At 38.5% G+C, this 27,933-nt stretch overlaps 1 protein-coding gene across 2 annotated transcripts in view; it reads left to right on the top strand.

Moving 5' to 3' along the window:
• Window positions 1-27,933, top strand: part of RAPGEF5 (Rap guanine nucleotide exchange factor 5) — a 274,113-nt gene that overhangs the window by 92,148 nt on the left and 154,032 nt on the right. For both annotated transcript variants that reach the window (XM_064290063.1, XM_064290064.1), the window contains one exon: window positions 19,732-19,780. In XM_064290063.1, coding sequence (XP_064146133.1) covers window positions 19,732-19,780 — 49 coding nt within the window. The remainder of the gene's footprint in view (window positions 1-19,731; window positions 19,781-27,933) is intronic.

Raw genomic sequence — 27,933 nt, 5'->3', positions numbered from 1 at the left:
GAGAGGACAGTCAGAGGAAGTGGAAATAAGCAAATGGTTTATATCATGAAAGCCAAAGCCAGGAGAGCCTCTAAAAAAAGGAAAGGATGAACAGCAAAATGTTTGTTATAGGTTTGTTTGAGGTGATCTTACTGGAAAATTCCCCAAGCTAAAAAAAAAAAATAACTGAGTAAAATGAGGTAAGTGACGGAGTAGTATTTAGGAATGAGGAAAAAGGGTAGAGGAGAAAATATCGTTTCTTAAATTGATGGTTAATTGGTCTGAAAGAATGAAAATATCACTCTACTGAGATTGAGGACCTTGACCCTTATAAGCTTCTCTGAACAATGTTACCTTCACCAAATTGAGTGGGTTGGACTGGACAATCTCTTAAGATCCCTGCAGTTTCTAAATTTCCATTGTTCATTCTACGAGCATTTATTAAGAGACTGTTGTGCTCAGTTTACCTCTTCACAATGTAGTTGTTCCTGCTTACAGTGATATAGAAACTTACATCCAAAAAGGAAGATATTTACACGCATCACTCAGCTGATAGTTCTCATCTGCTAAAAAGGATAAACGACCTCTGTAATACAGAGTTGCTAACCTATTCCTCAAGGGGTTGCATGATTTGGGGGTACTGGAAAGGGGGAAGTGGCTTCCAGCAATGCAGTTTACTGTAGCCTTTTGTGTATTCACCTCTTTTTATTCAAACTTGGGAGTGTTGTATATGGCTGCCTTAAAAAAAAAAAATTCTCATTTCTTCAATCCCAATAATTTATTTCCTAGTCTCTTCTTTAGTTCATTGGGAGAAGGCCCTGTCATATAAAACAAAAATGAAACAAAACCTAAAATTCTACCCTAAAGAAAATACGAGTGAGTTTTCATATTAAAGGAACATGAGAAGACAGCATGTATATAGAAAGAAAAATGTCTTTATAATTCAGTCAGCTTTACGGTTACTAAATTTATAGAGACATCAGCAATGAAAATGTTCCACAACCATGTTTCTAGTGATTTTCAGGACAGAGCCACCCTCCAAGTGCTTGACATACAAAAACCGAAACAATAAGACTCTGTAAGAAGTTTTCAGCTTAAAGAAAAAAAAACATCTGGAAGAGACCCCTTCCATGCTATAAAGTCTGCAGAAATACTCTTGAAATTATTATCTGGAAACAGTTAGACTTTCTTGTACATATTCTTATGGTTTCTGCCTTAGCACTTTAACTTCCTTTCTAATCTTTTCTGGCCCTGTGAATTTTAAGTTGAAAGCCTTTCTCTTCTTTATTTACTATGAATTTCTGTTGGTGCTGTGGTAAAGCTGGTAAGCTAGAAAGGGCCTTTGAATGACACAGCCTATCAATCCCATCCTTGATGTTCTGAGCATTATTTTATTTTTAGACATGAGTCTTGCCAGTGTTCACGACAAAAAGAGTATTCAGAATTGATAAGTATTCAGCTTTTATATATTTGTATTACAATCCAGGTCTCTGCTTGCTCAAAACTAAATTAAAGATAAGGAAAAGTTTACAGTGAATTAAATATTGCTTTTTTTTTTTCCAAAGCCGTTGTTCTTAAGGAAGTAAATTTAGGAAATAAGCCAAACTTGGGCTGAGGCATTGTAAAGAACTGAGAAGTACTTGGGAGGTTTCCAAAGATAGGAAATAGAAACAGGGACATCTTTAAAAAAGAAGATAAACCTTATTCTAGGCTTCTTTCTCATGCTTGTATAAAATCAACATCCCCTCCCCCCGCAAAAAAAATCTATCAGGCAGTTTTTATTTCGTTCAGCTAGATTTTCATGAAGGAAATTGTAGAGATAAGAAAACACAAACGTCTTATCTGGACTTGAATGAAATTCATGACTTTTACTCATATAGTATAATTGTCAAACCAGTGAGGTGATGTGAGCATCATGGATTGAATTATGTTCCCCCCAAAATGTGTTATCAGTTGGGCTGGGCCATGATTCCCAGTATTGTGTGATTTTCCTATGTGTTGTAAATCCTGCCTCCATGATGTTAATGAGGGAGGATGGGTGGCAGTTGTGTTAATGAGGCAGGCCTCAGCCTACAAGTTTGGATTGTGTCTTGAGGCAATCTCTAGAGATATAAAAGAAAGAAGCTAGCAGAGAGACAGGGACCTCAAACCAACAAGAAAGCAGTACCGGTAGCAGATTGCATCCTTTGGACTCAGGGTCCCTGCACAGAGAAGCTTCTAGTCTGGGGGAAGATTGATGAGAAGGCCAACGGAGAGAGAAAACCTTCCCCTGGAGGTGACACCCTGAATTTGGACTTTTAGCCTACTTTACTGTGAGAAAATAAACTTCTCTTTGTTAAAGCCATCCACTTGTGGTATTTCTGTTATAACAGTACTAGATAACTAAGACAGTGAGTTAGGCTAAGTTGTGATTTTTGTACATTAGATACCTATTCGGTTGGATAGTGACATTAACCCATTCCAAACCCCTTCCTATCAAGTTGATTCCAACTCATAGTGATACTATAGGACAGAGTAGAACTGCCCCTTAGGGTTTCCAAGCCTATAAATCTGTATGGCTCTTGGCGTTTCTCAAGCCGAAAGAACTAAAGAGAAAATTCAAGCTTTGAGTTGCAACATTGAAAGATTCTATGGGGAAAATATTAAATGATGCAGGAAGCATCAAAAGAAGATAAAAGGAATACACATAATCACTGTACCAAGAAGAATTGTTTAATGTTCAACCATTTCAGGAGGTAGCATATGATCAAGAACTGATGGTTCTGAAGGAAGAAATCCAAGCTGCACTGAAAGCATTGGCAAAAAACAAGGCTCTAGAAATTGACAGAATACCAATTAGATGTTTCAACAAATGGATGCAGTGCTGGAAGCACTCTCTTGTCTATGCCAAGAAATTTGAAAGACAGCTACCTGGCCAACCAACTGGAAGAGATCCATAATTGTGCTCATTCCAAAGAAAGGTGATCCAACAGTATGTGGAAGTTATCGAACAATATTGTTAATATCACACACAAGTAAAATTGTGCTGAAGATCATTCATAAGCTGTTGTATGTAACAGTACATCAACAGGGAACTGCCAGAAATTCAAGCCGGATTCAGAAGAGGATGTGGAACAAGAGATATCATTGCTGATATCAGCTTGATGCTGGCTGAGAACAGAAAATACCAGAAAGATGACTACCTGTGTTTTATTGACTATGCAAAAGCATTTGACTGTGTGGATCATAACAAATTATAGATAACATTGTGAAGAATGGGAATTCCAGAACACTTAATTGTGCTCATGAGGAACCAGTACATAGATCAAGAGGCAGTCATTTGAAAACAGAACAAGGAGATATTCTGTGGTTTAAAATCAGGAAAGGTGTGCATTAGGATTGTATCCTTTCACCATACTTATTCAGCCTGTATGCTGAGCAGATAATCTGAGAAGCTCGACTTTGTGAAGAATACAACATCAGGATTGGAGGAAGACTCATTAACAACCTGCAATATGCAGATGACACAACCCTGCTTGTTGAAAGTGAAGAAGACTTGAAGCATTTACTGATGAAGATTAAAAACTGTAGCCTTCAGTAGGGATTACACTCAACATAAAGAAAACAAAAATCCTCAAAATTGGACGAATGAACAACATCATGATAAATGGAGAAAAGATTGAAGTTGTCAAGGATTTCATTTTACTTGGATCCACAAGGAACACACATGGAAGTAGCAGTCAAGAAATCAAACAACGCATTGCATTGGGCAAATCTGCTGCAAAAGACTTCTTTAGAGTGTTGAAAAGCAAAGATGTCACTTTAAGAACTAAGGTGTGCCTGACCTAAGTGCACATTATCAAAGTATTTTCAGTCACCTCGTATGCATGCGAAAGCTGGACAATGAATAAAGAAGACCGAAGAAGAATTGATGCCTTTAAATTATGGTGTTAGTGAAGAATATTGAATATACCATGAACTGCCAGAAGAACGAACAAAATGTCTTGGAAGAGGTACAGTCAGAACACTTCTTACAAGCAAGAATGGCAATACTTTGTCTCACTTACTTTGGACACGTTATCAGGACTAGTCCCTGGAGAAGGACATCATGCTTGGTAAAGTAGAGGGCCAGCGAAAAAGAGGAAGACCCTCAACGAGGTGGATTGACACAGTGGCTGCAACAATTGTGAGAATGGTACAGGACAGGGCAGTGTTTCGTTCTGTTGTACATGGGGTTGCTGTGAGTTGGAACTAAGTGTCACCTGACAACAACAAATCTATATGGAAGCAGATTGCCACATCTTTCTCCCATGGAGCAGCTGGTGGGTTCAAACTGCTGACTTCTCAGTTAACGGCTGAGCTCTTAACCACTATGCCACCAGGGCTTCTATAGCAACATTGGGGGCACTTATGAAAGGACAGAGCAGCTCTGGTGGTGCAAATGGTTAAACCCTCAACTGTTAAGCAAAAGGTTGGCAGTTGAAACCCACACAGCAGCTCTGGGAGAAAGACCTGGCAGTCTGCTTCTATAAACATTATAGCCAAGAAAACCCTATGGGGCAATTCTGCTGTGTCACTATGAGTCAGATTGACTGGATGACATACAACAACAGCATAAAAGGACAGGGGCATGTGGTTTTCTGTCCTGCTTGGTCCAGCGAAGTGAGCCATCACTTGGATGGTGAAAGAGAATGTTTTGAACGTTTGTAGAACAGAAAACACTAATGTGGTGGGGTGGCTTTACCTTGAGGAATGAATTAAAATTACGAATCAGGTGTTCAGAATTTAGGAAGAGAGTTCTACGGAGATGAAAACAGAATCCCTGGGACAATTTGCTAAGGCACATTACCCTCTCAGATTCCTTCTGAGAGCCAATTCAGTTTATAATTTTTATCAATTTAGATTTCTGTGTATGTTTCTGCTCTATCCCCTTGCTCGTTTTCTTCAGTTCATCCAACTTTAATGTAGAACATCTGTTTTTGATGGTTTTAGTTGTATTTTCTAAATTCCTTCTCATAGGGTCCTCAAAGCATAAGTTACCACCCTTCTGAGAAATACCACTAAGCTAAAATCTTACTAAATAATGATAGTCATATTAACTGGTCGTCCTTGTAGGCGTATGGATATTATCCTATCACTGACAGCATTTGTACTTCAGGATAGATCTTGAAATGCTCTTTTTGACAATGAATGCAACACCATTCCTCTTCAAATTGTCATTCCCAGCATAGTAGCCTATATGATTGTCCAATTAAAAATGGCCAATACCAGTCCATTTCAGCTCACTAATGCCTAGGATATCGATGTTCATGTGTTCCATTTCATTTTTGATGATTTCCAATTTTCCTAGATTCATACTTAGTACATTCCAGGTTCCGATTATTAATGGATGTTTGCAGCTGTTTCTTCTCATTTGGAGGAATTGACAGACTATCAATTGAGATGTCTCAACAAATGAATGCAGCGCTGGAGGTGCTCACTGGTCTATGCCAAGAAATATGGAAGACAGCGTCCTGGCCAACTGACTGGAAGAGATGCATATTTATGCCTATTCCCAAGAAAGGTGAGCCAACCAAATGCGGAAATTATAGAACGATATCATTAATATCACACACAAGCAAATTTTGCTGAAAATCATTCAAAAATGCCTGCAGCAGTATATCGACAGGGAACTGCCAGAAATCCAGGCTGGATTCAGAAGAGGACGTGGAACCAGGGATATCATTGCTGATGTCAGATGGATCCTGGCTGAAAGCAGAGAATACTAAAAGGATGCTTACCTGTGTTTTATTGACTATGCAAAGGCATTCGACTGTGTGGATCATAAACTATGGATAACACTGCAAAGAATGGGAATTCCAGAACACTTAACTGTGCTCATGAGGAACCTTTACAGAGATCAAGAGGCAGTTTGGACAGAACAAGGGGATGCTGATTGATTTCAAGTCAGGAAAGGTGTGTGTCAGGGTTGTATTCTTTCACCATACCTATTCAATCTGTATGCTGAGCAAATAATCCCAGAAGCTGGACTATATGAAGAAGAATGGGGCATCAGGATTAGAGGAAGACTCATTAACAACCTGTGTTATGCAGATGACACAGCCTTACTGGCTGAAAGTGAAGAGGACTTGAAGCACTTACTAATGAAGATCAAAGACCGCAGCCTTCAGTATGGATTCCACCTCAACATAAAGAAAACAAAAATCCTCACAACTGGACCAATGAGCAATGTCCTGATAAATGGAGAAAAGATTGAAATTGTCATTATACTTGGATCTACAGTCAACAGCCATGGAAGCAGCAGTCAAGAAATCAAATGACACAATGCACTGAGTAAATCTGCAGCAAAGGACCTCTTTAAAGTGTTGAAAAGCAAAGATGTCACCTTGAAAACTAAGGTGTGCCTGACCCAAGCCATGGTATTTTCAGTCACATGGTATGCATGTGAAAACTGAACAATGAATAAGGAAGACCAAAGAAGAATTGACCCCTTTGAATTGTGGTGTTGGCGAAGAATATTGAATATACCATGGACTGCCAGAAGAATGAACAAATCTGTCTTGGAAGAAGTGCAACCAGAATGCTCCTTGGAAGCCAGGATGGCGAGACTGCGTCTTAACATAGTTTGGACATTTTGTCAGGTAGGATCAGTCCCTGGACAAGGACATCATGCTTGGCAAAGTACAGGGTCAGTGGAAAAGAGGAAGACCCTCAATGACGTGGACTGACACAGTGGCTGCAACAATGAGCTGAAGCATAACAACAATCTTAAGAATGGCTCAGGACCAGGCAGTGTTTCGTTCTGTTGTGCATAGGGTCACTATGAGTCGGAACCAACTCGACGGCACCTAACAACAACAACAACAACAAAGTCTTACTTGCCAGTTAAGCCCAAATTATAAATGAAGGCAACTGCTTTAAGTCCTAGAAGATCTAGAAGTAGGTGAAGCCCCAGGAAGCAAACAGCTATCGTAGGATTTAACTTTTGGTGAAAGTGTTAGAAAACAAGGAGCCTGCTATGGAATTTCTTTTTGCATCTCCGTGGGGGAAAAAAAAAGAGAAAGAGAGAGAGAGAGATTATAATGCACTGCTCTACAATGTCAACTTCATGAGAGTATTTTTTCCCTGCCCTGTGCCCAGAGATTGTGACACAAGTCCATCCATTTTCATATCACCTGTTCTGTCTTGCTTTCTAGCATCCTTTCTAGTAAAAGACTTGTTCTCACTTTTCCCCCATTTGAGATCTTACTTCAAAGGTAAAACTACTTTGTTTTTATTCTCGTTAATTAAGGCCTGAACCTCAGTTAAGAGCTACAGGTTGCTACAGCTGCTAATAAACAAGGTCAGCAGTTTGAATCCACCAGCTGCTCCTTGGAAACCCTATGGGGCTGTTCTACTCTGTCCTATATATAGTTGCTATGAGTTGGAATCAACTCGGCAGCAAAGGGTTTGGTTTTTGGTTTGCACTTAGCTTAAGCCCCTGTGCGATTCTTTCCCCATGCCTTCTTTTGCTTAGATGGTGTTCTCTTGGGAAATATTTGTTACAGAGCCACAAGAACCTGGGTCTTGATGAATAATAAATTGTTCTATGTCACCAAAAGCATAACAATGTGAAATTCTGAAACCCAAAACTTTTCTAGAATATCTTCTCAGCTATCTCATTTTCTATATTGCCCTGTTTTTTTTTTTTTTTTTGGATTGTGCTTTTACTCATTTACAGTTCCTTTCCTTCTTTGTCATGTCTAATCTCTCACCTAACACTTCAGTCATTTTCTTTAAGGTATATCTTTCAGAGGGCTCTATTTATACCCTTTCTTCATCCAGAAAGGTTGTAAAATAGCTAAGATTGCTTTAGTTTGTCTTTTTTGAAGAATCTACAACTTTGGATCTGATACATTGGAGCCTTTTTTTTTTTTTTTTGAACAATAGTATCTGAAATTAACCATGACAGCTTCTTTGATTGGAAACTCCCAAATTGATACTGGTTCAGGAAGCAGAAATAGCATGGGATTTGGGTTTTGAAGAGTCTTTAAAAAGATAGAGTTTTAGGACTTATTTCAGAGACGGTATGCCAATTTAGGTCTAGGAGTTATCCTAGGTTAGTAAAAGTGAGGAGAACCTGTCACATGATGACAAAGTCTATCATACTGTTAGCCCAATCAAGTGATGGTTTTTACCACATTTAGAAATATTTTTTAATAGACTGTATTTTTTAGAGGAAATATGTTTTTAAAATCTGTTACAGAATTAGTTTCCACTCACTTTATTTCCTGGCTACCTGCTTTTTTCTTTCTGAGGAGTGGAGAAACAGAGTGAGAGTTAATCCCCGTTCTCTCAGTCTCTCACAGACCTGAGTGGGCACGTCTGTTTAGAGAATTAAAGTAAGTTACTTACCCAGAGAATGACTAACCTTCTGTCTGGCTGCCACAGGATCAAGAACATCTTGTTACCTTATATTTCTTGTCTGTAGGGAACATAAAGTCCATACTTAGAATCCTTAGGCTGGCCATAACTCTTCCATCAGCTTGAGAGCTGCTATGTGATTTGGGGAAGGGCCAGGTAGGTTGAGTTCTGGGAAGAGGTGTCAAATGAGGTCTGAGAAGACAGATCTGGTTTTATGGAACATTAAAAAAAGCACAAGTGGATAGCATATTTTCTCATAGTATTTCTAGTTCCTGTTGCTTATAAGTAAGCATGGGGCTTGTTAGTACCTCCCTTCATTGTATTATAGAGCTACCCTCATCCCACTAAAAAAAAAAGTGCTCAAAAGGTCTTGGGCTATGGATTGTAGGCCTCTAGGACAGCTAGGAGAGCTGGTGAAAGCTCCTTAGGCTTCCCCCAGATTGGATCTCACAGTAACACTACACAAGCCCATGAATGTCAATACCCAAATAGATCCCTGTTCATAAAAAATTCTTGATCAATAAAAAAGCTTATATTTTTATGTCAATTGTATATCAGATGATTTTCTTCATTCTGAGAATAAATCCCCAAATATTGTAATATACATACACACAAACGCACCTTCTTAAAATGAATTACTAAGCCATTATCTCTGATTTAAAAAAGAAAAAAAAAAAAACCTGAGCCTGTCCTGATTGTGTGGCAATCTAATTTAACTCTAACCTGAGAATTTGGTTTTGGTAAGCGTTATAAGAGAAGCTGTTTTACCTACTGCAATGACCCCAGTGGGGCAAAGTTTATTTAAAAGAATTTGTTCAGAGAGGTATGAATGTGTAGAACCCATTCAAGAATAAAGCATGTCTCAATCAATCTTTTGAACATGGGGGAAGAAAAGGAGGGCCTAGTTTGTTTATTAAGGGTGATTCACAAACATTCTACAGTGGGCTGCTTCATTGTGTATTTGTCTAGAACAGAACCTCTCATACCTACTTAGATGAAGTGTAATTTTATGTATGTTAGTCAGTGTTATAGCTTTGATTAGGATGTCTATATATGAAGAAGAAACAAGAGACAATACAAAAAAGTCATGATATATATATTGTTGTAAAAATTAGAATAAAATGAAATTTTATGTGGCTAATGGTTAGGAATAGTGTGAATTCTCTTCCTATATCTGTAAGTGTCAAAATGATGGTAAATTAGGCAGTAAGTTATAATTCCTATGGATTAGCTTTGCAGCTTTCTATTTATCTCACACTTGGACTGTTTCACTCGAATATAAAGACTTGACAGTTTTTTTTTAAATAATTTTTATTGTGCTTTAAGTGAAAGTTTACAAATCAAGTCAGTCTCTCACACAAAAACCCATATACACAGTCCCAATTACTCTCCCTCTAATGAGACAGCCCGCTGTCTCCCTCCACTCTCTCTTTTCGTGTCAATTTCGCCAGTTTCTAACCCCCTCCACGCTCTCATCTCCCCTCCAGGCAGGAGATGCCAACATAATCTCAAGTGTCCACCTGATCCAAGAAGCTCACTCCTCACCAGCATCCCTCTCCAACCCATTGTCCAGTCCACTCTCTGTGTGAAGTGTTGGCTTCGGGAATGGTTCCTGTCCTGGGCCAACAGAGGGTCTGGGGGCCATGACGACCGGGGTCCTTCTAGTCTCAGTCAGACCATTAAGTCTGGTCTTATGAGAATTTGAGGTCTGCATCCCACTGCTCTCCTGCTCCCTCAGGGGTTCTCTGTTGTGTTCCCTGTCAGGCCAAGACGTTACAGTTTTTAAAACACCCATAATGAAACCACTCAGAAATAACCCATTATTAACATTTTAGTAGTTATTACTTTTGCGGTTATTTTCTACATAATATCTGTGTATTTTCTACAAAAAAAAAACTTTTGTATTCTATATTTTTCACTTGATATATTTTCAGTGCCTTCTACAGTGTTTATAATGGTTCCACAGTGTCCAGTTCCATGGATTTACCATTATCCCCTATTTTTGAACATTGAGATTGTTTTAGTTCTTTTGAATTTATGAACAACATAGAGATGAACTTCTATGTGGAGAAATCTTTGAAGAAACTTGCTTGCAGGTATTAATTTATTAGGATTTAGGAAGACCAAGTGAGAAATGGGTAAGAGACAAAGAATGGTTAACCTTCTCTGATGCCTGTCTTGTACAGTGCTCTGTGAATGCTTTTCGTGCTCAGTCACACTTCTGTCTCCGGTAGCAGAGTGTATTATCATCTCCATTAGAGAGATAAGGTATTTGAGACCAGAACTAGTAATTAAATATTGATTAAGGCTAATTAAGACCTACAGACCTGGATTATGGGTGGGCCCAATCCAATCACATGAGCCCTTAGATGCGGAGAACTTTCTTTCTCTGACTGGAGTCAAAGAGCAGCGGGAGAAGAGAAAGTGAGAGAGATCCCAAGCACAAGAAGGATTCAGCACATCGTTGTGGGCTCTGAGATGTAGGGGCCCCTATGCTAGGAATGTAGAGAGGCCTCCAGTTGCTAAAGGCACCCCCTAGCTGGCAGCCAGCAAGGAAATGGGCACCTCAGGCCTACAGAGGCAAGAGCTGGATTCTGCCAACAACCTGAAAGAGCTTCCCTGAGCCTCTAGTGAAGAATGCAGCAGAGCTGACACCTTGATTTTGGCCTTGTGAGACTCTAAGCAGAGAACTCAGCTAAGCCACATTATACCTGGACTTTTGACCTATGGAACCATGAAATAATAAATAGGTGCCATTTTAAATCACTAAATTTGTGGTTATTCCTTGCAGCAGAAATAGAAAACTAATACAACACATTCCTTGTTGAATATGTATCCACAATCCTTTGATTCGTAACATAGCAGTTATCTCTTGAATCTCAAAAGCTGCCAGGCCATAGCTAGTTAAGTTGATTGACACCTCTGAAGTTTCAGATCGAATTTCTGTCCTTCATGCACGTATTAAAGTTGCAGAGTTTCATGGAAATGGAAATGCTTATTTTTGAAGTAAACTCTGAAAGTAAACTCTGTTCATAGTTTTTCAATGAAATATTTAAGTCCTTTTCATGCCAGTTCCAACGGGAATGGGGGTGGGTACGTGGCAATCTTAGTTGTTAAGGAGTTTATAATTTAGATAGAATTGAATGGGTCTTAAGCACATGATACATTAAAGCAATTAAGGACTGGATATGAACTCCTATTTTATTAAGTTCAACTGTTCTAATTATAATAATGTGATGATAATGTTGATGATGATAGATAACATTCAAATAGCCCTGGGTGTCAGGGCACTGTTGCAGATGCTTTGTATAAACTCATTTAGTCCTCACAACAACCCTATGAAGTAGAGACCTGTGACTCCACCAACTGGAATCCTGGAGAACTGCCCTCAGGGTTGGCATAAAACAAATGGAGATTTCTTACCGCTGATTAAGGCTTTTGGATTTTGAGTTTGGAATCTTGTTCTTCCAGGAAGCCCTCACAGATGAGCTCTTTTAGATTGATATACTCTCTAGTTGGAACAGGTCTAAGTTGATCTGGATTCATCCTCACGTACATGTTTCTAATATAACATCCCTACAGGTTCTACATGAATGGGAGGCCTCTACCATAACTACATCCTTACAGCACTGGGGACATGACTGGTATTGCAGTTATACTATTACCACCGTTTAGAACCTTAACTCCAAAAACCACAATGATTGGGAAAAGACATTTTACAACGTAAAGAATGATATGTAATATGGGATAAAAGGCATAGTGACAGCTGAGTTTGCAAATTATATCTTTGGAGATACTTTGTTAAATAAACTATATTGTATAAAGCCATTGAAGAACAATTTATAATGTATAGACTGAAAATGTTCTTAACCAGAAAATGAAAAAATAACTTGAGACATAAAAATTATAAGTGTAACGATGTAAATGTGATATTGTTTTATTTATTATAGCAACAATCAGAATGTACAGCATACTCTTGTTTCCTTAAAATTATATTTCATAGATAAGAAATTTTTATTTATCAGGATATTCATGCTGACCAGTAGTTAGGGCTTTGGGGAAATTACTGATCCAAGAGTTATAAGCGCAGTTGAAAACTGAAGAACAGTTATGTCTGTTCTTTTGAAAAGATCAGTCTGTGTTGTTATCTTATTCTTTTCAAATTTCTTTCATCCAGTACATCTGCAGTGTCTCTGCTCTTTGTCATGAACTTTATAAGATTTCCCCAACAAGAAATGGCCTCTGACAGTTATTATTATTTTTTTCTGTTTGTTAAGATTTATACCATCTCTATGGTTGCTTTGAGTTGGAAGCCACTGACGGCAACAGATTTGGGGTTTTTTTTGGGTTTATGTCTGTCCAGTGGACTAGATGGTCATAAAATCACCATTCAGCTGTAGCCTGGCAGATATCACACACCACCCCCAAGAGTCTCACCCTTTTTCTCTTTTGATACTGGGGCAATTTGTAGAGGGGACATTCATAAGACAAATCTTTAGCATAATTCTTTGGTTTGGGTACTTCCAGTGTTTACCTTCCCATATAAAGCATCTTCTACTTAACATCACATAGTAGACTGTGGGTATTTGAAAGTTCTTAGGTTGAGTCAAAACATGCCTTTCTATAACTTCTCTCGTATGGTCTGAAATTTTTCCTCAAACTTTCAAATATATAAAGCTAATGATCATGCCTTCCCTTAGAGCATGTTCCTTTGGACATGTTGAGTTTGAGTTACTAGTGGGACATTCAGTACAGATGTCCAGGAGGTGGATGGATATGGGGCGCTAGGGCCCAGGAGGTCTAGCCTGCAGACACATAGAATTGAAGCCATGTGAGTAAATGAGATTTCCTAGGGAAAATCTCCTAGAATGGGAAGAAAGTCAAGAGGGCTGAGGATAGATCACTAAGGAACATCTAAATATAAAGAGAAGCACTGGGAAAAGGGAGACTTGGGAGAAGAGAGGTAGCATCCAGAGAGGAAGGAGAAAAGCCTGGAGCACATGGTATCATGGAATCCCAGTGGTTAAGAAGAAAGGAATGGGTGACAGTGTCAGATCCTATAGGGAGGACAAGGTAAATGAGGAGGGCTGTGTCTATCACATTAAGCTACCTCCTGATTGTCGTACTGTGGATGCTGTCTTCTCCTCATGAACCTAAACAAATGTTACCCAAAGCTGAACACAGTGCAAATGTTGACCTTTCTGGGTTTTTTGTGACCTGAATGCTGTTCTTCTAGTAATATTCTTAAAAAAAAAAAAGTTATTATTCATTTTAAGTAATCCCATTCCCAGTGTTAACTCATACCATGCTTGTGATCAACTAAAATTATCAGGTCTTTTCAGCGTGAACCCCCCGCAGACTAGATGCACATGTAAGCCAAAATTCATTGCCATCAAGTTAATTCAGACTCATAGTGGCTGTATAGGGCAAAGTAGAACTGCCGCATAAGGCTTCCAGGGCTATAATCTTTATGCAAGCAGACTGCCACATCTTTCTCCCATGTAGGAGCTGGTGGGTTTGAACCGCCAACCTTTTGGTTAGCAGCCAAGTGCATAATACCTACACCATCAGGGCTCCTGATGCGCATGTAGCTGACTTAAATAACAGACTTTAGAAAACTAAGCCTAAGATTTTATTCCAGTTCATCTTGGTTTCAGGCCACTTCTACATATATTAGTCTTTGAATAGTCTAGTTATTATCTGAGCTATGATAAAATCAATATATATTTGTATATATATTCAACAACAACAACAAAAAGAGGTCTTTAAAATATTCCTAATAGCCTTGGAATAGATGAGTAAGTGTAAGCTTATTTTATCATTTCGGCATGCTTAATGAACATCTCTCTTGGATATGGTGACAGCAGTTATTGGAAAATCAGCTATTTGTTAAATAGGTAGAGAGCAATAGTGTCTAGACAGATATATAACTTTCTTAATTTTCTAATTATTGGTTGACATTAAGAGGTAATTGTGGGATTATCCATGTGTCAGACTTGTGGCAATATTTGCTCTTTAGAATATAACAATGAATTGAAAATAGAAAAAAGGACCTTTGAGGAACAAACACAATTGTTATTTAGCCCACGTGTGCTCCTTCGTAGGAGAAAAGTCAAGTCACTGTTACTGCTGAGTTTGTGTCTTGTGTAAAAGTACATTGATAGCTTTAAGAAGCATATTTATTTGTTTTTTCCTCAAGTTCTTGAAGTCCTGATTAGTTAGAGGTTATATAATGGTTTAAATGTGACTATGTTTGGGAGTAAAACAAGGGAGAATATCAGATTATGTTTCTTATATTTAATTCAGGAAGTTGAGACAGTGGATTCCGTATTTTAAAAACATTTCTGTCACGGTATCGAAACAAAACAACCCAAACCCATTACCATCAAGTCAATTCCGACTCATAGTGACCCTGTATGAAAGAGTGGAACTGCCCCGTAGGGTTTCCAAGGAGCAGCTTATGGATTCAAACTGCTGAACCTTTTGGTTAGCAGCTGAGCTCTTAACCACTGCACCACCTGGCTCCAAAAATGTGGGAAGATTTACTAAAATAACCTTTAGAAAATTTCTGAGTTAGTGATTCTATTTAAAATTAATTTGTAAAGACAACCTTTGGTTAGCTAAGACCCTTGACAGTATTGCTCAGTCCTCCCAAAATGGCCTTCCTTGACTTTCTGTCCAACTTCAGACATCATTTTCAGGGGCCTCTTTTCCAGGAAGGCTGCTCAGGTCTTCTCAGCTAAGTTCTTTCGTGTAGATGCTCTCTAGTACTCGGAGTTTGCATTTGACGCTTTCTGTGACCTCTTGGGTTTCAGCTCTGATGCAAAACAGCTTTGTGAGCATTCAGATTTTAGGCTGAGGGCACTATTAAAGTGCCAGAGAAAAAAATTTCCACAAAATGCTGGAAATAAGACTAGCTTTGATTCTCATTGGATTTCAGAGTCATTTTGTGAACAGCCCTGGTAATTGGAGATAGAGAGCCAAAGCATTTCAACATGTTTCTGACTCTAGTTTCTGATGAGTAACTAGAGAGGAAGGGAAAATATGGATATGTCTTGTCAGTCAGTCCCATAATTACCCTCTATTTAGATACTCACAAGGGCAAATATACCCTAAACTGCATGTGTGTTTTGAATTATGCCTTTTTTTCATATCAAGTAAACCATATTTTAAAGTTTAAGCTTCTGAAAAAGCTTCCTTGCAGTTTTCTTTGTACTTGAGTAGATCCTATCTGTCAAACTGCAGACAGTAACTGAATCTTATCATTTCATTGGATTATAACATAATTTTATACATAAAACACTCTGAAGGCCATGCCTCTCTACAAGTGAATTAAATTAGAGGAGAACAAAATGAAAAGTAAAGATTTGATCATCAGTTGAAATTATTACAAGATTGAAACACTGAGTCATAGGGAAGACTACGATGTCTTGATGAATAGTGCCATGTTCTCAACCCTGGCTGCAATCTAGAACAATTAATACTGACACCTGGATCTCTCTCTGGATTGGGGCCCAAGTAACAGTATTTTTTTTGTGTGTTTTTTTTTAAAGCTCTTGAAGTGATTGTGGATTTTGAGATAGGAAGATTATCCTGGATTACCAGGTGGACTCAGTGTAATCACAAGGGTCCTTATATGGAAAAGAGGAAGAGCCAGAGATGGAGATGTGACAATAGAAGCAGACTGGAGTGTTGTGAGGTCTCAAACCTAGAAAAGGCAAGGAAAGAGATTCTTTCTTAGAGTTTCCAGAAGGAATACAGCCCTGCCAGCAGCTTGATTTTACCCCCGTGAAATCCATTTCAGACTTCTGACCTCCAGAATTGTAAGAATAATTTGTGTTTTAAGCCACTACATGTGTGGCTTAAACCAGGCAACGTTTCGTTCGGTTATACATAAGGTCTCTGTGAGTTGGAGCTGACTTGGCACCAACTAACAACAAATTTGTGGTAATTTGATACAGCAGCAATAGGAAACTAATAGAACCAGGGATCTGATATATCTTCCAATCCTTCTACACAAAATAATTAGCTAAAATGCAAATGCCTAGGAGTGCCCGCATTCCTTGACTTATGACCCTACATCACTCCAGCAGACAGGCCCCTGCCTCTGAGGAGCTTCCATCTAGCCAAACAGGCGACAGGCTTTAGTCACACAATTAAAAATGATTAATTAAATGATGGCTAGTGTGTTTTTGGTGCCCTGGTGGTATAGTGGTTAAGAGTTCAGCTGCTAACCAAAAGGTTGGCAGTTCAAATCCACCAGCCGCTCCTTGGAAACCCTATGGGGAAACCCTTATAGGGTCGTTATGAGTTGGAATTGACTAGATGACAACGGGTTTGGTTTATTTTAGTGTGTTTTTAGAAGACCTGGCGAGCTACTTCTGAAAATTAGCCAGTGAAAACTCTATGGATCACAACAGAACATTGCCCAGTTACCAACAATCATGAAGATGGCACAAGACCAGGCAACATAGGGTCGCCATGAGTTGGAACTAATTCGATGGCAACTAACAACAATGATGTGTTTAAAAAAAAAAAAGATACTGTGAAGATGTTACAGGAGCATGTCTGAACCCTTACCTAGTTTGTGCTTTGCCTGATCAGCACGAAATTTCCCCTTTATGCTTTGTAGGAAGAGCAACCTACCTTTAGGTTTTTCACGCAAAACCTGTTTTTTCCTGAGGTAGAAACATAGGAGCTCTTCTACACCCCACCTAGTATAAAGGATTCTTATCCTCTTTGACTGCAAAGACTCAGAAGATGTAATGTTTAATAATTCCACCTGTTTTTCTTTTTTCCTATAAAAAAGCTCAGGTTCCTTCTAAATCAGCCGTGCTGCTTTCCTTACCTTTCCCACTGCCTGCCTCTCATCTTCTTCCTGGCTCCCCCAAAATCCTCTAAAGTTTTCTTGCTCCTTTCTGTCCCCACCAAATCTTTGAAATGACATAATAGATGTAGTGTTGTACAATGTTGGAAATATAATACGTTTCGTTTTCTGAATCACCTATATTTTGAGCTTTATTTCTAATTAGAAGAAGAACAAACAAAAAAAAAAGATCCCGGAAAGATGATTTTAAGTATGGAAAACTGAAAGAGGAGGCTGCAGAAGACTGTTTTCTGATGCCCTGAAACAAAAGAAGTGATCCAGTTCATGTATCATTTTCTGTCTTTGGTTTCTTCCCATCTCTGAGACCATAGTAGAGCCTTCTCTGAAAGGCCACAGACTCTGGAAGCCATTGACAAAAGATCCTAGTGAATATTTATAATCTGCATCTTGTCACCACCCCAACTATTTGTGACATCCTGAAGGAGGAAAATCCTGAAAGAGATGAAAATAGTGCAATATATAAAATAGATAATAACTGATATTTTTATCTATGCTGTTTTTATTCATTTAGTGCACATACAAATATTTACAAAGGTTTTCCTAAGGTCACTGATCATTTCTATCTCTCTCAGCCCTCTTGATTCTATAAATTCTTCAACTGCAGATTTTCTAATCCTGAGCATATTTAGAGCCAAACTCCCAAAGTTGGGGAGTGACTGATTATCTTCTCATTGTTGTGAGCCATCGAGTTGATTCCAACTCATCAACCTCATATGGCAGAGTAGAACTGCCCCGTAGGGTTTTCTTGGCTATAATCTTTACGGAGGCAGATTCCAGGTCTTTTTCCAGCAGAGCCATTGGGTGAATTCAAACTGCCAGCCTTTCGGTTAGCAGCTAAGTGCTTAATCGTTGTGTTACCAGGGCTCCTAGGCTTCTCATTACTGTATGATTTTTCTAAGAGAGTCTTAAGGTATCAAAGAATTAGTTAAAGCAAAAATATTCACTTTTGAATGGCATCTAAACTAGCCAGCCAGTCAAAGCATGGCAGGAAAAATAGTGCCCAGGAAACATTCTTCTTCAGAGGTGATGACAAGGCCCTGGCCGTTGTGAAAGCCCCCCTAAGTGGAGTCCCAGTGGCTAGCGCATTGCTATCCTCACGTTCAAGTAAATTAATATAAATTAATTTGATGGCAAATCTTCAATGTAACATTGAACTCGCATGTTCTTACTTTAAGGTATCATTAAAAAAACTTCTGCCGTTGAATCAACTCCAACCCATGGTGATCTCATATGTGTCAGGATAGAACTGTGATCCGTAGGGCTTTCAATGGCCGATTTTTTTTTTTTCGGAGGTAGATCACCAGGCCTTTCTTCTGAGGCACCTCTGGGTGAGCAAGAACCTCCAACCTTCTGGTTAGCAGCCCATTGCATTAACTATTTGCACCACCCAGGAACTCTAAAGTGTCAGCGTAATGTATTAAGCTGCATGGCTTTCCAAACCCCCTCGCACCCCGCTGCCTCTAAACACTTGAACACACACACACTTCTAAGCTTAAAGGATTGTGTCCTAAAGGGGAAAGAGCTTGGTTGTTATGGAATTTTTATTGCTATCAAACTTAGATTTCCCAAAGATTATCCTCAGGTTATCTTTTTTTTCCCCCCTTGGTGTTTCCTTTGAAAATGACTGTGGCTATCTCTTTTGTCTCTGTTATGTGTTCCTCTTTGAGAATGCTTTTAACAAAGGATTTAAACATTCACAGTGAAGAGTGAGAGAGACCAGGAGTCTGGAAAAATAAGTGGGTTTTAAGGGGTTTAGGATTTTAAAGGTCATCTTGTCTATTCCCATTTCTCCTGACTTGTGAGTCTCTGACACCTGCTTTGATGTGACATATTATCTAAAAGGGTTGCTGTAAAACAGCCAGGCTTGAAGGGAACATTCATTGCATTTACCTGGAGTCCAGTTAAACCAGGATCCTCTATCTCATGTTTTCTAGCATACCTGTGTAAACTGGAATCTTTGAGTAATAAATAATACTGTATTTAATATCCTTGTCATAGTACTGTGTATTTTTTAATAATTTAATTTGTGTCTGCATTCTTTCTGAATGTTATATGGTTATGTTTTTTTAAGTACTTTCTATCATCATGGCAAAAATGCCAATGTTTTGCAATGTATACATTCTGGCCTTCAACTATCTGATTTTTTTTTTTTTCTAAAGTAAGTCAATACAATTCCTCCAGATTTTTGGCCTAACATTCCATTCCAGGGGTTAATCTGGGAATAGATAAGGGTGGTGGTTGAACAACATAATCAGCATAATTAATGTCACTGAACCATACACACCAAGATTGTTGAGATGTCAAATAATTTCTTACGTATGTATTTATCACAATTAAAAATAATAATAATCAAATGAAGTCAGCAAACTTAGATTTAACTGCAACAGCTCTGAATTTTGGTTGCATACCTAGAAACAAAATACTGCTTTTGATAGCTACATTTTTCTTCTTCTAATTCGATTTTTCCCCTAATATTTTATTAGGTGCAGAGAGAGCTAGCAGCTGTTATTGCTTTGAAAGCCAGGAAGTCTGGTGAGTAGTCTTTATCGGTCTGGAGGAAGGTTTTAATTCTTTGTGGATATTTCACATATTATCCTAGAGCGGGCAGCCAGCTGCCCTGGTGGCACAGTAGTTAAAATACTCAGTTACTAACCAAAAGGTTGGCAGTTTGAACCTACCAGCCACTCTGTGGGAGAAAGATGTGGCAGTCTGCTTCTGTGAAGATTTACAACCTTGGGGATCCTGTGGGGTAGTTCTACTCTGTCCTCTAGGGTCACTATGAATTGGATTTGACTCAATGGCAGTGGATTTGGTGTTTTGGCCTTTGGCAGCCAGCTGAATGTATCTCAGGAAGTTTTAGTGTAGAATGCAGAGAAGCATCACTTTTTTTTTAACCTTCTTTTCCTAGAGAACAAAGTTTACTAGTGGTTACCAGGGGTGGGGGAAACCCTGGTGGCGTAGCGGTTAAGAGCCGCAGCTGCTAACCAAAAGGTGGGCAGTTCAAATCCACCAGTGCTCCTTGGAAACTCTATGGGGCAGTTCTACTCTGTCCTATAGGGTCACTATGAGTCAGAATCGACTCGATGGCAGTAGGTTTGGTTTTGTGATTTAACAGGGGTGGGAGGGCGGAGCAAAGGTGGCGGGGTGGTTAGCATTGATTGTATTGATCAGGGGTAGGATTGCACAGCCGACCATTGTAACCACTGTCAACAAGTTGCACACCTGCAAAAAGCTGAATTTACAGAAGTTGTGTGCCAGACACATTCACAACAATGACAAAAAAAAGAGAGTAACTGCTGAGGCTGCCCATGCACAACCATCAGCCTCCTGGGACATGGCTTCCTGGTTAGGAGGCCCAGGGTCATGGACTCACAGGCTATCCCAGTCATTGAACCCAACAACATGTTCAGTGCTTCTGTTCTAGCCCCTAGGCTATTGCATAGTGCCTGGGATCTTAAGAGCTTGCAAGTGGCCATCCAAGGCACAACAATTGGTCTCCATTCACCTGGAGCAACAGAGAAAGAAGGAGACTCAGGAATAGGAGGAAGACATGCAGTGTGTGTCCAGTTGCCTCCATGAACAACTGCCATGAGACCAGAAGAACTGGACGGCACCTGGCTACCATTACTGAATATTTCAATCAAAGATTCCATAGAAGAACCCTAATCAAAAGGAGGAAAATGCAGAACAGAATTTCAAACTCTAATGGGTTCCAGACCTCCCAGAGCCACGAAAGCTGGATGAATCCCTGAAATAATCCCCAAACCTTAAACCAAAAATATCTCCTGAAGCCCCCTCAAAACCAAACAACAGTTCAACTCAACTAGTAAAAAATATCTGCCTTGAGCACTAAGCTCATCCAAGAACTATCCACGCGGGATCAAATTGACAACAACGACTCAAAAGACCAGACAAGAACCTTAAGGGGGCAGTGAATTTATGTTAACAGAGGAGGAACAACTCTAAAAAGGAGGGCGAGAATGGTTGTGCACCTTGAAGAATGCAATCAGTGTCGCTACGTGATATGTGTAGAAACTGGCATCTTGCGGTGAGAAGCATGGTGGCTATCCTCTCTCCACTGGGTTTCATTTTGAGGAAGGAAAGAATCCTTGGGTTGACCCTGTGCATAAAGAAGGGCAAGGAAAACATATTCTTCCCACTTTTCCTTCCAGACTGCCTCCTTCTGAGTCTAGTGCCATGAGTGCGCTTTGTGTGTAAGTGGTACCTGCCTCGTCCTCATCCAGGTTGGATCCTCCAGAGCCACAGCATCTTCATTATTTTCAGAGTTTTGAGACAGATTTTAAACTCCTTGTTCAGGAAGGCCTGAAACTGCTTTAGTCTGATAATTTCATGATCTCTCTGATCTTGCCAGTGCCAAAATTCTGAAGAAAAACCTCTGGGTCAGGTTTGTCCTATTTGTCGACTGACTCCTCGAGCTGGCTTTTCCTCCCCGTAGCTGCTCAGAAGATGTCTGAAAAGAGCTGAAGGCTAAAGCTTCTATTCAAACTGCAACTTCTCTTGGGAGATTAAATTCACTTGGAGGCTCACCCCCATCCCTGGCATTTGAGCTATCTTTTTAGCCTCTGAAGTCTCAAGCTGGGGCCTCTATCAAGAGAACCCTTCCAGCTAATGTGGGCTGGGGTACCCTCTCACCATTTGTTTTTAAAATCATTTATTCTAGCCATCATAATAGCACTTTTTAATAGCACAGGATGTTATATCGTTCTCTAAAATAAAATGTCGCTACGTTGTTCTAATCTATTTTAGATTTCAAGGGGAAATGAAATTAAAATATGTATTTACAGATTACTGCAACCATGGAAAGAGTTTAAGTACACAGTAAAAGAAAGCAGACCACATTGCATTACAAATTGTAACCACACAGAACAATGAAAACCATAAAGGTGGTCTTTTTTTAAGGCTATATTTTTCATCTCAAAGTAGTTTTTTCTGAAAAGGTAATTTTTAATTGCCTAATAATATTTAAAAGCAAGCATTTTTCATAGGCCTGATTGCATGGATCGGTTTCCTAGTACCTGTCAGAAATAATCTGGAAATGATGTGTGGAAAGGAAAAGAAAGCTCTTAAATACATCTTGAAGGAGAAAGAGCCATGGTCTGCTGAAATTCAATCTGAAATGGAGACTTGCTGAGGTAGAAAAAAGCTTGCTTAGAGCAGACGAGTATCAGAAGGAGGCATACTTTACTGTTCCTTACTGTTCAAAGGGATGAGGTCAGTGCTGAATGGAATGAAAAACAAGACAGGCGCTTCTTGGATAATGCTAAGCAAGAATGAAATTTTTCAGGCAGAAATACTATGACAGAATCAAAGTGATGACAAATTTCGAAGAAACAAATGGAATGGAAATATCTCAAGAACACAGACCATACATTTACTTCTTTCTTTTTCTAGTTAGAAACTAAGAATTCGCTTTTATCTCAGTTACTTTTTTAACTAAGCACAGCTAGTGCAAATTTGCTTATTTTATTCATCTGATTTCCTTTATGACTTTCTTTGTATGATTTTATTTCCAATTTGGCTGATCTAGAGGACACAGCCTGGGTGAGATAAAGGTGGTGAAGCGGAGGATGCAACGAAGAGCCATCTGGGCATTGAACAGAGAGGGCAGTGTTCCTGGAGCTCCTCAGTGAACAGCATTAGACTGCTAGGTGTTTGCAGAAGTAGAAGCCAAGATAGAGCAAGGACAGCAAAATAAAGGCGATTGCAGGAAGGGCTTAGAAATAAATTGTACTAGAGCTGATCTTAGTTCATTTAATCATAAGGACAAAAAAACTTACACTCTGTGACAGGATGGCAGTGACTTGGACTATAGGATTAGGTGGGTTTTTTGTTTTTGTTTTATTGTTATAAAAATATGGATAATAAAACATTTGCCAATTCAGCATTTTTTGCACGTACAATTCTGTGACACAAATTATATCAATCGTGCTGTGCATCCATCACCAATATCCATTGCCAAATTTTCCTTCCCATAAACAGGTTTTTTAAAGTTTCAGGATAAATTAGGGAAGTAATCAAAAACAAATAGTGTCAGAGAAGAACAGAGCAGGTAAATACAGATAGGGAGGCTGGTGAAGGGGGTAGCAAATTTACATAGAGTGGGAATGGAAGACCTCAGATAAGGGGACATTTCAGCAAAGACCTGAAGGCAGTGAAAAAGTGAACTTTGCAGATATACCACAGAAGAGCAGTTGGGGAAATGGATTGTATATGTTGTGTTTGAGGAACAAGGAGGCTAGAGTGGCTGGTGCAGAGTGAACAAGGCAGAAAGAGGTAGGTTTTGGATGTCAGACTAAGAAGTTCCAACTTTCTAGAGGTGAAGGAAAATGAAGTAAGCAAGACCCATACAAACTAGGTTTTGCAGACTAAAAGATTGTTATAAAGTCAATTTATTATGTCTCCATATAACTGCATAATGACAGCATGCCTGTTTTCCTTATTTGATCTCTGAAGCTTGGAACAACTTCTCAGGAAGTGAAGTGATCTCACACTCATATACTACTAATGAGAGCATAAATTTATACTGTCTTTTCAGGAAAGCACTTTTCAGTAAGTTCCAGCATCCCTGACTGTATGACTCAGTAACACCTTAACTAGAGGTCTAACAATAGGACATAATCAGAGAAATGCGTGTTAATAATATCCGTTGCAGTGCTTTTAATAACGCAAGGAATTAGAAACAATCCTTAAGTCCCCATCATAGAAACCAACCCAAACCCACTGCCATCGAGTCAATTCTGACTCATAGCGACCCTATAGAACAGAGTAGAACTGCCCTGTAGAGTTTCCACAGAGCACCTGGCAGATTTGAACTGCTGACCTTTTGGCTAGCAGCCATAGCACTTAACCACTATACCACCAGGGTTTCCCCCTATCATAGAGGAATAGGAAAATAGGTATGTCAATATGATGGAGTGTTAGACAGCTTTTAAAGTGATGTTTGTAAGAATCAAGTTTTATTTTTTTTTAATTCTAAGCCTGTAACTCACTGGCATTCACTGGCTTCTTTACCCACCAATCAGTAATACTAACTCCATCATATATGAAGTTTATATATATATATATATATATATATATATATATATACACACACATATATATTGGGTGTATTTCTGGGCCCTGTATTCCATTGATCTTTTTGCCTATACCTGTAACTACGCTATCCTGTTTTAATTACCAAAGTTTTTAATAAGACTTTTTTGAGGAGGTAAGGTGGATAAGGCAAATCTGTTTTTGCTCTTTTTCTCTTCATAGTTTTAGAGTTAATTTTTCAAGTTTCATGAAAACCCCTATAAGGATTTTTTAAAGGTATATTGAATTTATAGAACATTAGATAAATCCGACACTTTTTTGAGATAGTAAATGTTTTCATCCATGAACATGGGATACCTTGCATTTCTTAAGGTATTCAATGCTGTTTTAAAAATTTCTCCATAAAGGTTTTGCACATTTTTTGTTTGATATTTCTGTGTGCCTTATGGTTTTGATTACTGTTACAAATGGGCTATTTTTTCTATTATCTTTCTAATTGGTTATTTTGCTGTATACGAGCTCTTGGTTTTGTGTCTAGCAAAAGTGTTGAACTCGAATTCTAATAGCTTGCTTTAAAATTATCTTGGATAGTCTACATGGAAAATTATTTTCACCTGCCAGTAATTACAGTTTTGTCTCTATTTTACCAATCCATTAACTCTTTTTTCTTTCTTTTATGGTTTCATTAGCTAGGACATTGCAGTATAAGGTTGTGTAATATCAATGATACTTGACATTCTTGTCTTGTTCCTGACTTTTTCTTCTTTTTAATTGTGCTTTAGGTGAAAGCTTACAGAGCAAATTAATTTCTCATTAAACAATTAATACACATATTGTTTTGTGACATCAGTTGCCTCCTGACTTTAATTAAACATAATGTTTTCTGATTAGAAAAGTTATATAAGCAAAGAATATTGTTTTGGAGAAAAACAAAGAGATTTCTTTTCCCAGCCTCCTAAATCAAGGCAAAATCAGCAGCAATCTGGAGGTAAAAATAACTGACAATGTAAATATTACAAAATTTTAAAGACTCCAAATATGGAAATACTAGAAAGATCGTCTGCGTCACTCTACGTTCTCAGTGCTTGAACTGGCATTGAGAATGGATGAAAAATAGCAAGGCACAAGAGAGCCTAAGTCATGGGTATTGCATTCATTCATTCCTTTACTAAATGGGCACCTACATGTAAGGCACAGTGTCAGTCACAGAGAATACAAGGGTGAGCAAGGACAAACATGGTTCCTGCTGTTTTTAAATTACAGTACATGTCTCATAAATAAAAAGTGTTAATTAGTCAATGACTGTCTAAAAAGGAAAACTTATTACTGTGAAGTTAGGAGGTTATTAAAAAGCAGAACCGTCAGGTAGAACCTTACTTAAATACAGTTCCAGTTGCAAAATGGTGCTTTTTATGTATGCTTGTTGTTGTTTAAAAAAAAACATTTTGAAGGTTTATGTATTTTAAAGGAGGAAGAAGCTATTGTACATTTAATTTAAATAAAAGTATTAATCTGATGTTTGGTACATCTGGGGTTTGACAGAAGGAATTGATTGCCCTGATATCTTATGTCTTGCAGTAAACTGTTAATTAGGGCTCAGGTGGTCATGCCAGATTTATGTCTAACTGTGAGGGGTTATTAAAATGAGAATTAGTATAAAGGAAAGTTTTTGGTTTCAGCTCACCATACCAACAGAAATAAAAGTAACTGCCAATCAATAGGTTATATAAATGATTCAAGGTTCTAGCTTAGTAAAAAATCCATTTGTCGTAATTTTCTAAGAAGCCATTAGGATGTGCCTTTAAACAGTTTTCTCCTCTAAGAGCTAATCTTAGAGAATGTGGAGAGCATGTTAAGGCTTCACAGAATTTACAGAAATTAGCACAGCTATCCTTGCACCTCTTTTTCTTTGTTGGATTGCTTATTCTTCTGCTAATGTTAGCTAATTAGTATCTTGGGAGATATTTTTCTTCCCTTTTCCAGGGAACCCACATCCAAAGCACTTTTAGCTCTCATTATCTTTAGATCGTATGAAATTTGTGCCATCTTGGGCTTCTATTTCTGGAAAGCCAGAAATCTCATATTGGTAAATCATCTTGGCAGTTTTTAAATTTCATACAGTATCTGCTTAACCCATAGTTAGTTAAGTGTTTTAAAACTAAGTATCGAGAATATTAAGGTTTGGGAAGGAAACAAGGGGCTCTAGGCTCCGTTTTGCTATTAAATGTCTTTGTGACCTTAGCTGAATCATCCCAGTTTATATTATGGGTGGATTGGTCTAGAATCTGATAAGCTTAGAGATTTCTTCCAGCTCTAATATTTAATTATAGCAATTAATATATTCATTAATTGCCTTAATTAACCTTAATCACAACCTCGGGATTATTTTATTCAGAACTCTTTCAGGTGTAAGTGACAGAAATGCAAGTTGAAAACCAAAAAGAGGGTTTATTGACTCGGGAAATTTCTGGAGTGTAGCAAGCCAGCAGAAAGAGAGAACCACTTTTCTGGTAACCCCAACAGAAGTCTTGGTGAGGGATCTTGTTGGATGGATGAAATGCCTACCCCTGGAACAGGGCAGGAGAAGTGGGGAGTGGGGGAGAGGGAGTAGAGAGGTCAAGTCAGTCCCTACACAGGATACATGGGCTGAGGCTAGGGCAGGCGTGACTCCACAAAGAAACTCAGCAGAATCTTGAGAATGGATGCTGGCAGGCAGAGCAACATGTGTTCATCACAGGAGGAGTGACTTTATGGTCCCTCTCTTAACACTTAGAGAGTAGGTACTATGCCTGAGACCACACAGGTCAGCAGCCAGAATGCAAGCTCAGGTTTTCCAACACCCGGTTGGGTTTTTTATTATGCTGTGCCCCACTCTCGTTAATAATATTCTAGATTTTGAGACTAAAGATGTGATTTGTGAAAAGGCATTCCTATTTTCCACTTTTGTTCCTGGAAATGGAAAAGGATAGAGTGGAAACTTAGAACTTTTCAAGTAGTGGCTATAGGCTAACAGCATTTCTTTTCTATTTCTAGGGTAAACTAGTTAGGGATGTAGGTGAAAGTGTTATTCATGTACCAAGATATTTTGTAGTTTCTTTGTGAGATTGAAATGTGTATGATACAAAATAGTATAAAATGGTTTAGTGTATTATGTTTTAGTTTTTGTTCCTTTTTTTTTTTTTAACTTTTTTTTTGGTATTAAACACTTCTGTACCAAAATGTTGGCCATTCAGCATTTTTTACATGTACGCTTCATTGACATTAATTACGTTCATCATGTTGTTCAGCCATCACCACTATCCATTTCCAAATTTCCCCATCATCCTTACTATAAGCTCAGTGTTCCCTAAGCAATGAGGCCCTCTTCCCCATTCCCTCCCACCTGCCCCGGTAACCATTAATGAACTTGGTCTCTGTATACACACTTGCCCGTTCTAGATCTTTCATATAAGTGGGATCATAGAACATTTTTTTTTTTTTATGAATGATTTATTTCACTCAGAAAAATATTTTCAAGGTTCATCCATGTTGTAGCATGTCTTTCTTTAACTTCATTACTTTTAACCGTCTAGAAAAGGTAAGAAAGCTAACATTTTACATCAGAGTTAAATTATTTATTTTAGCCTTATAGA

Source organism: Loxodonta africana, chromosome 8 (genome assembly GCF_030014295.1).
Source record: "Loxodonta africana isolate mLoxAfr1 chromosome 8, mLoxAfr1.hap2, whole genome shotgun sequence".
In the NCBI taxonomy this organism is placed as follows: domain Eukaryota; kingdom Metazoa; phylum Chordata; class Mammalia; order Proboscidea; family Elephantidae; genus Loxodonta; species Loxodonta africana.
The sequence above is the reverse complement of the archived record's forward strand: the minus strand, read 5'-3'. Positions and strand labels throughout refer to the sequence as shown.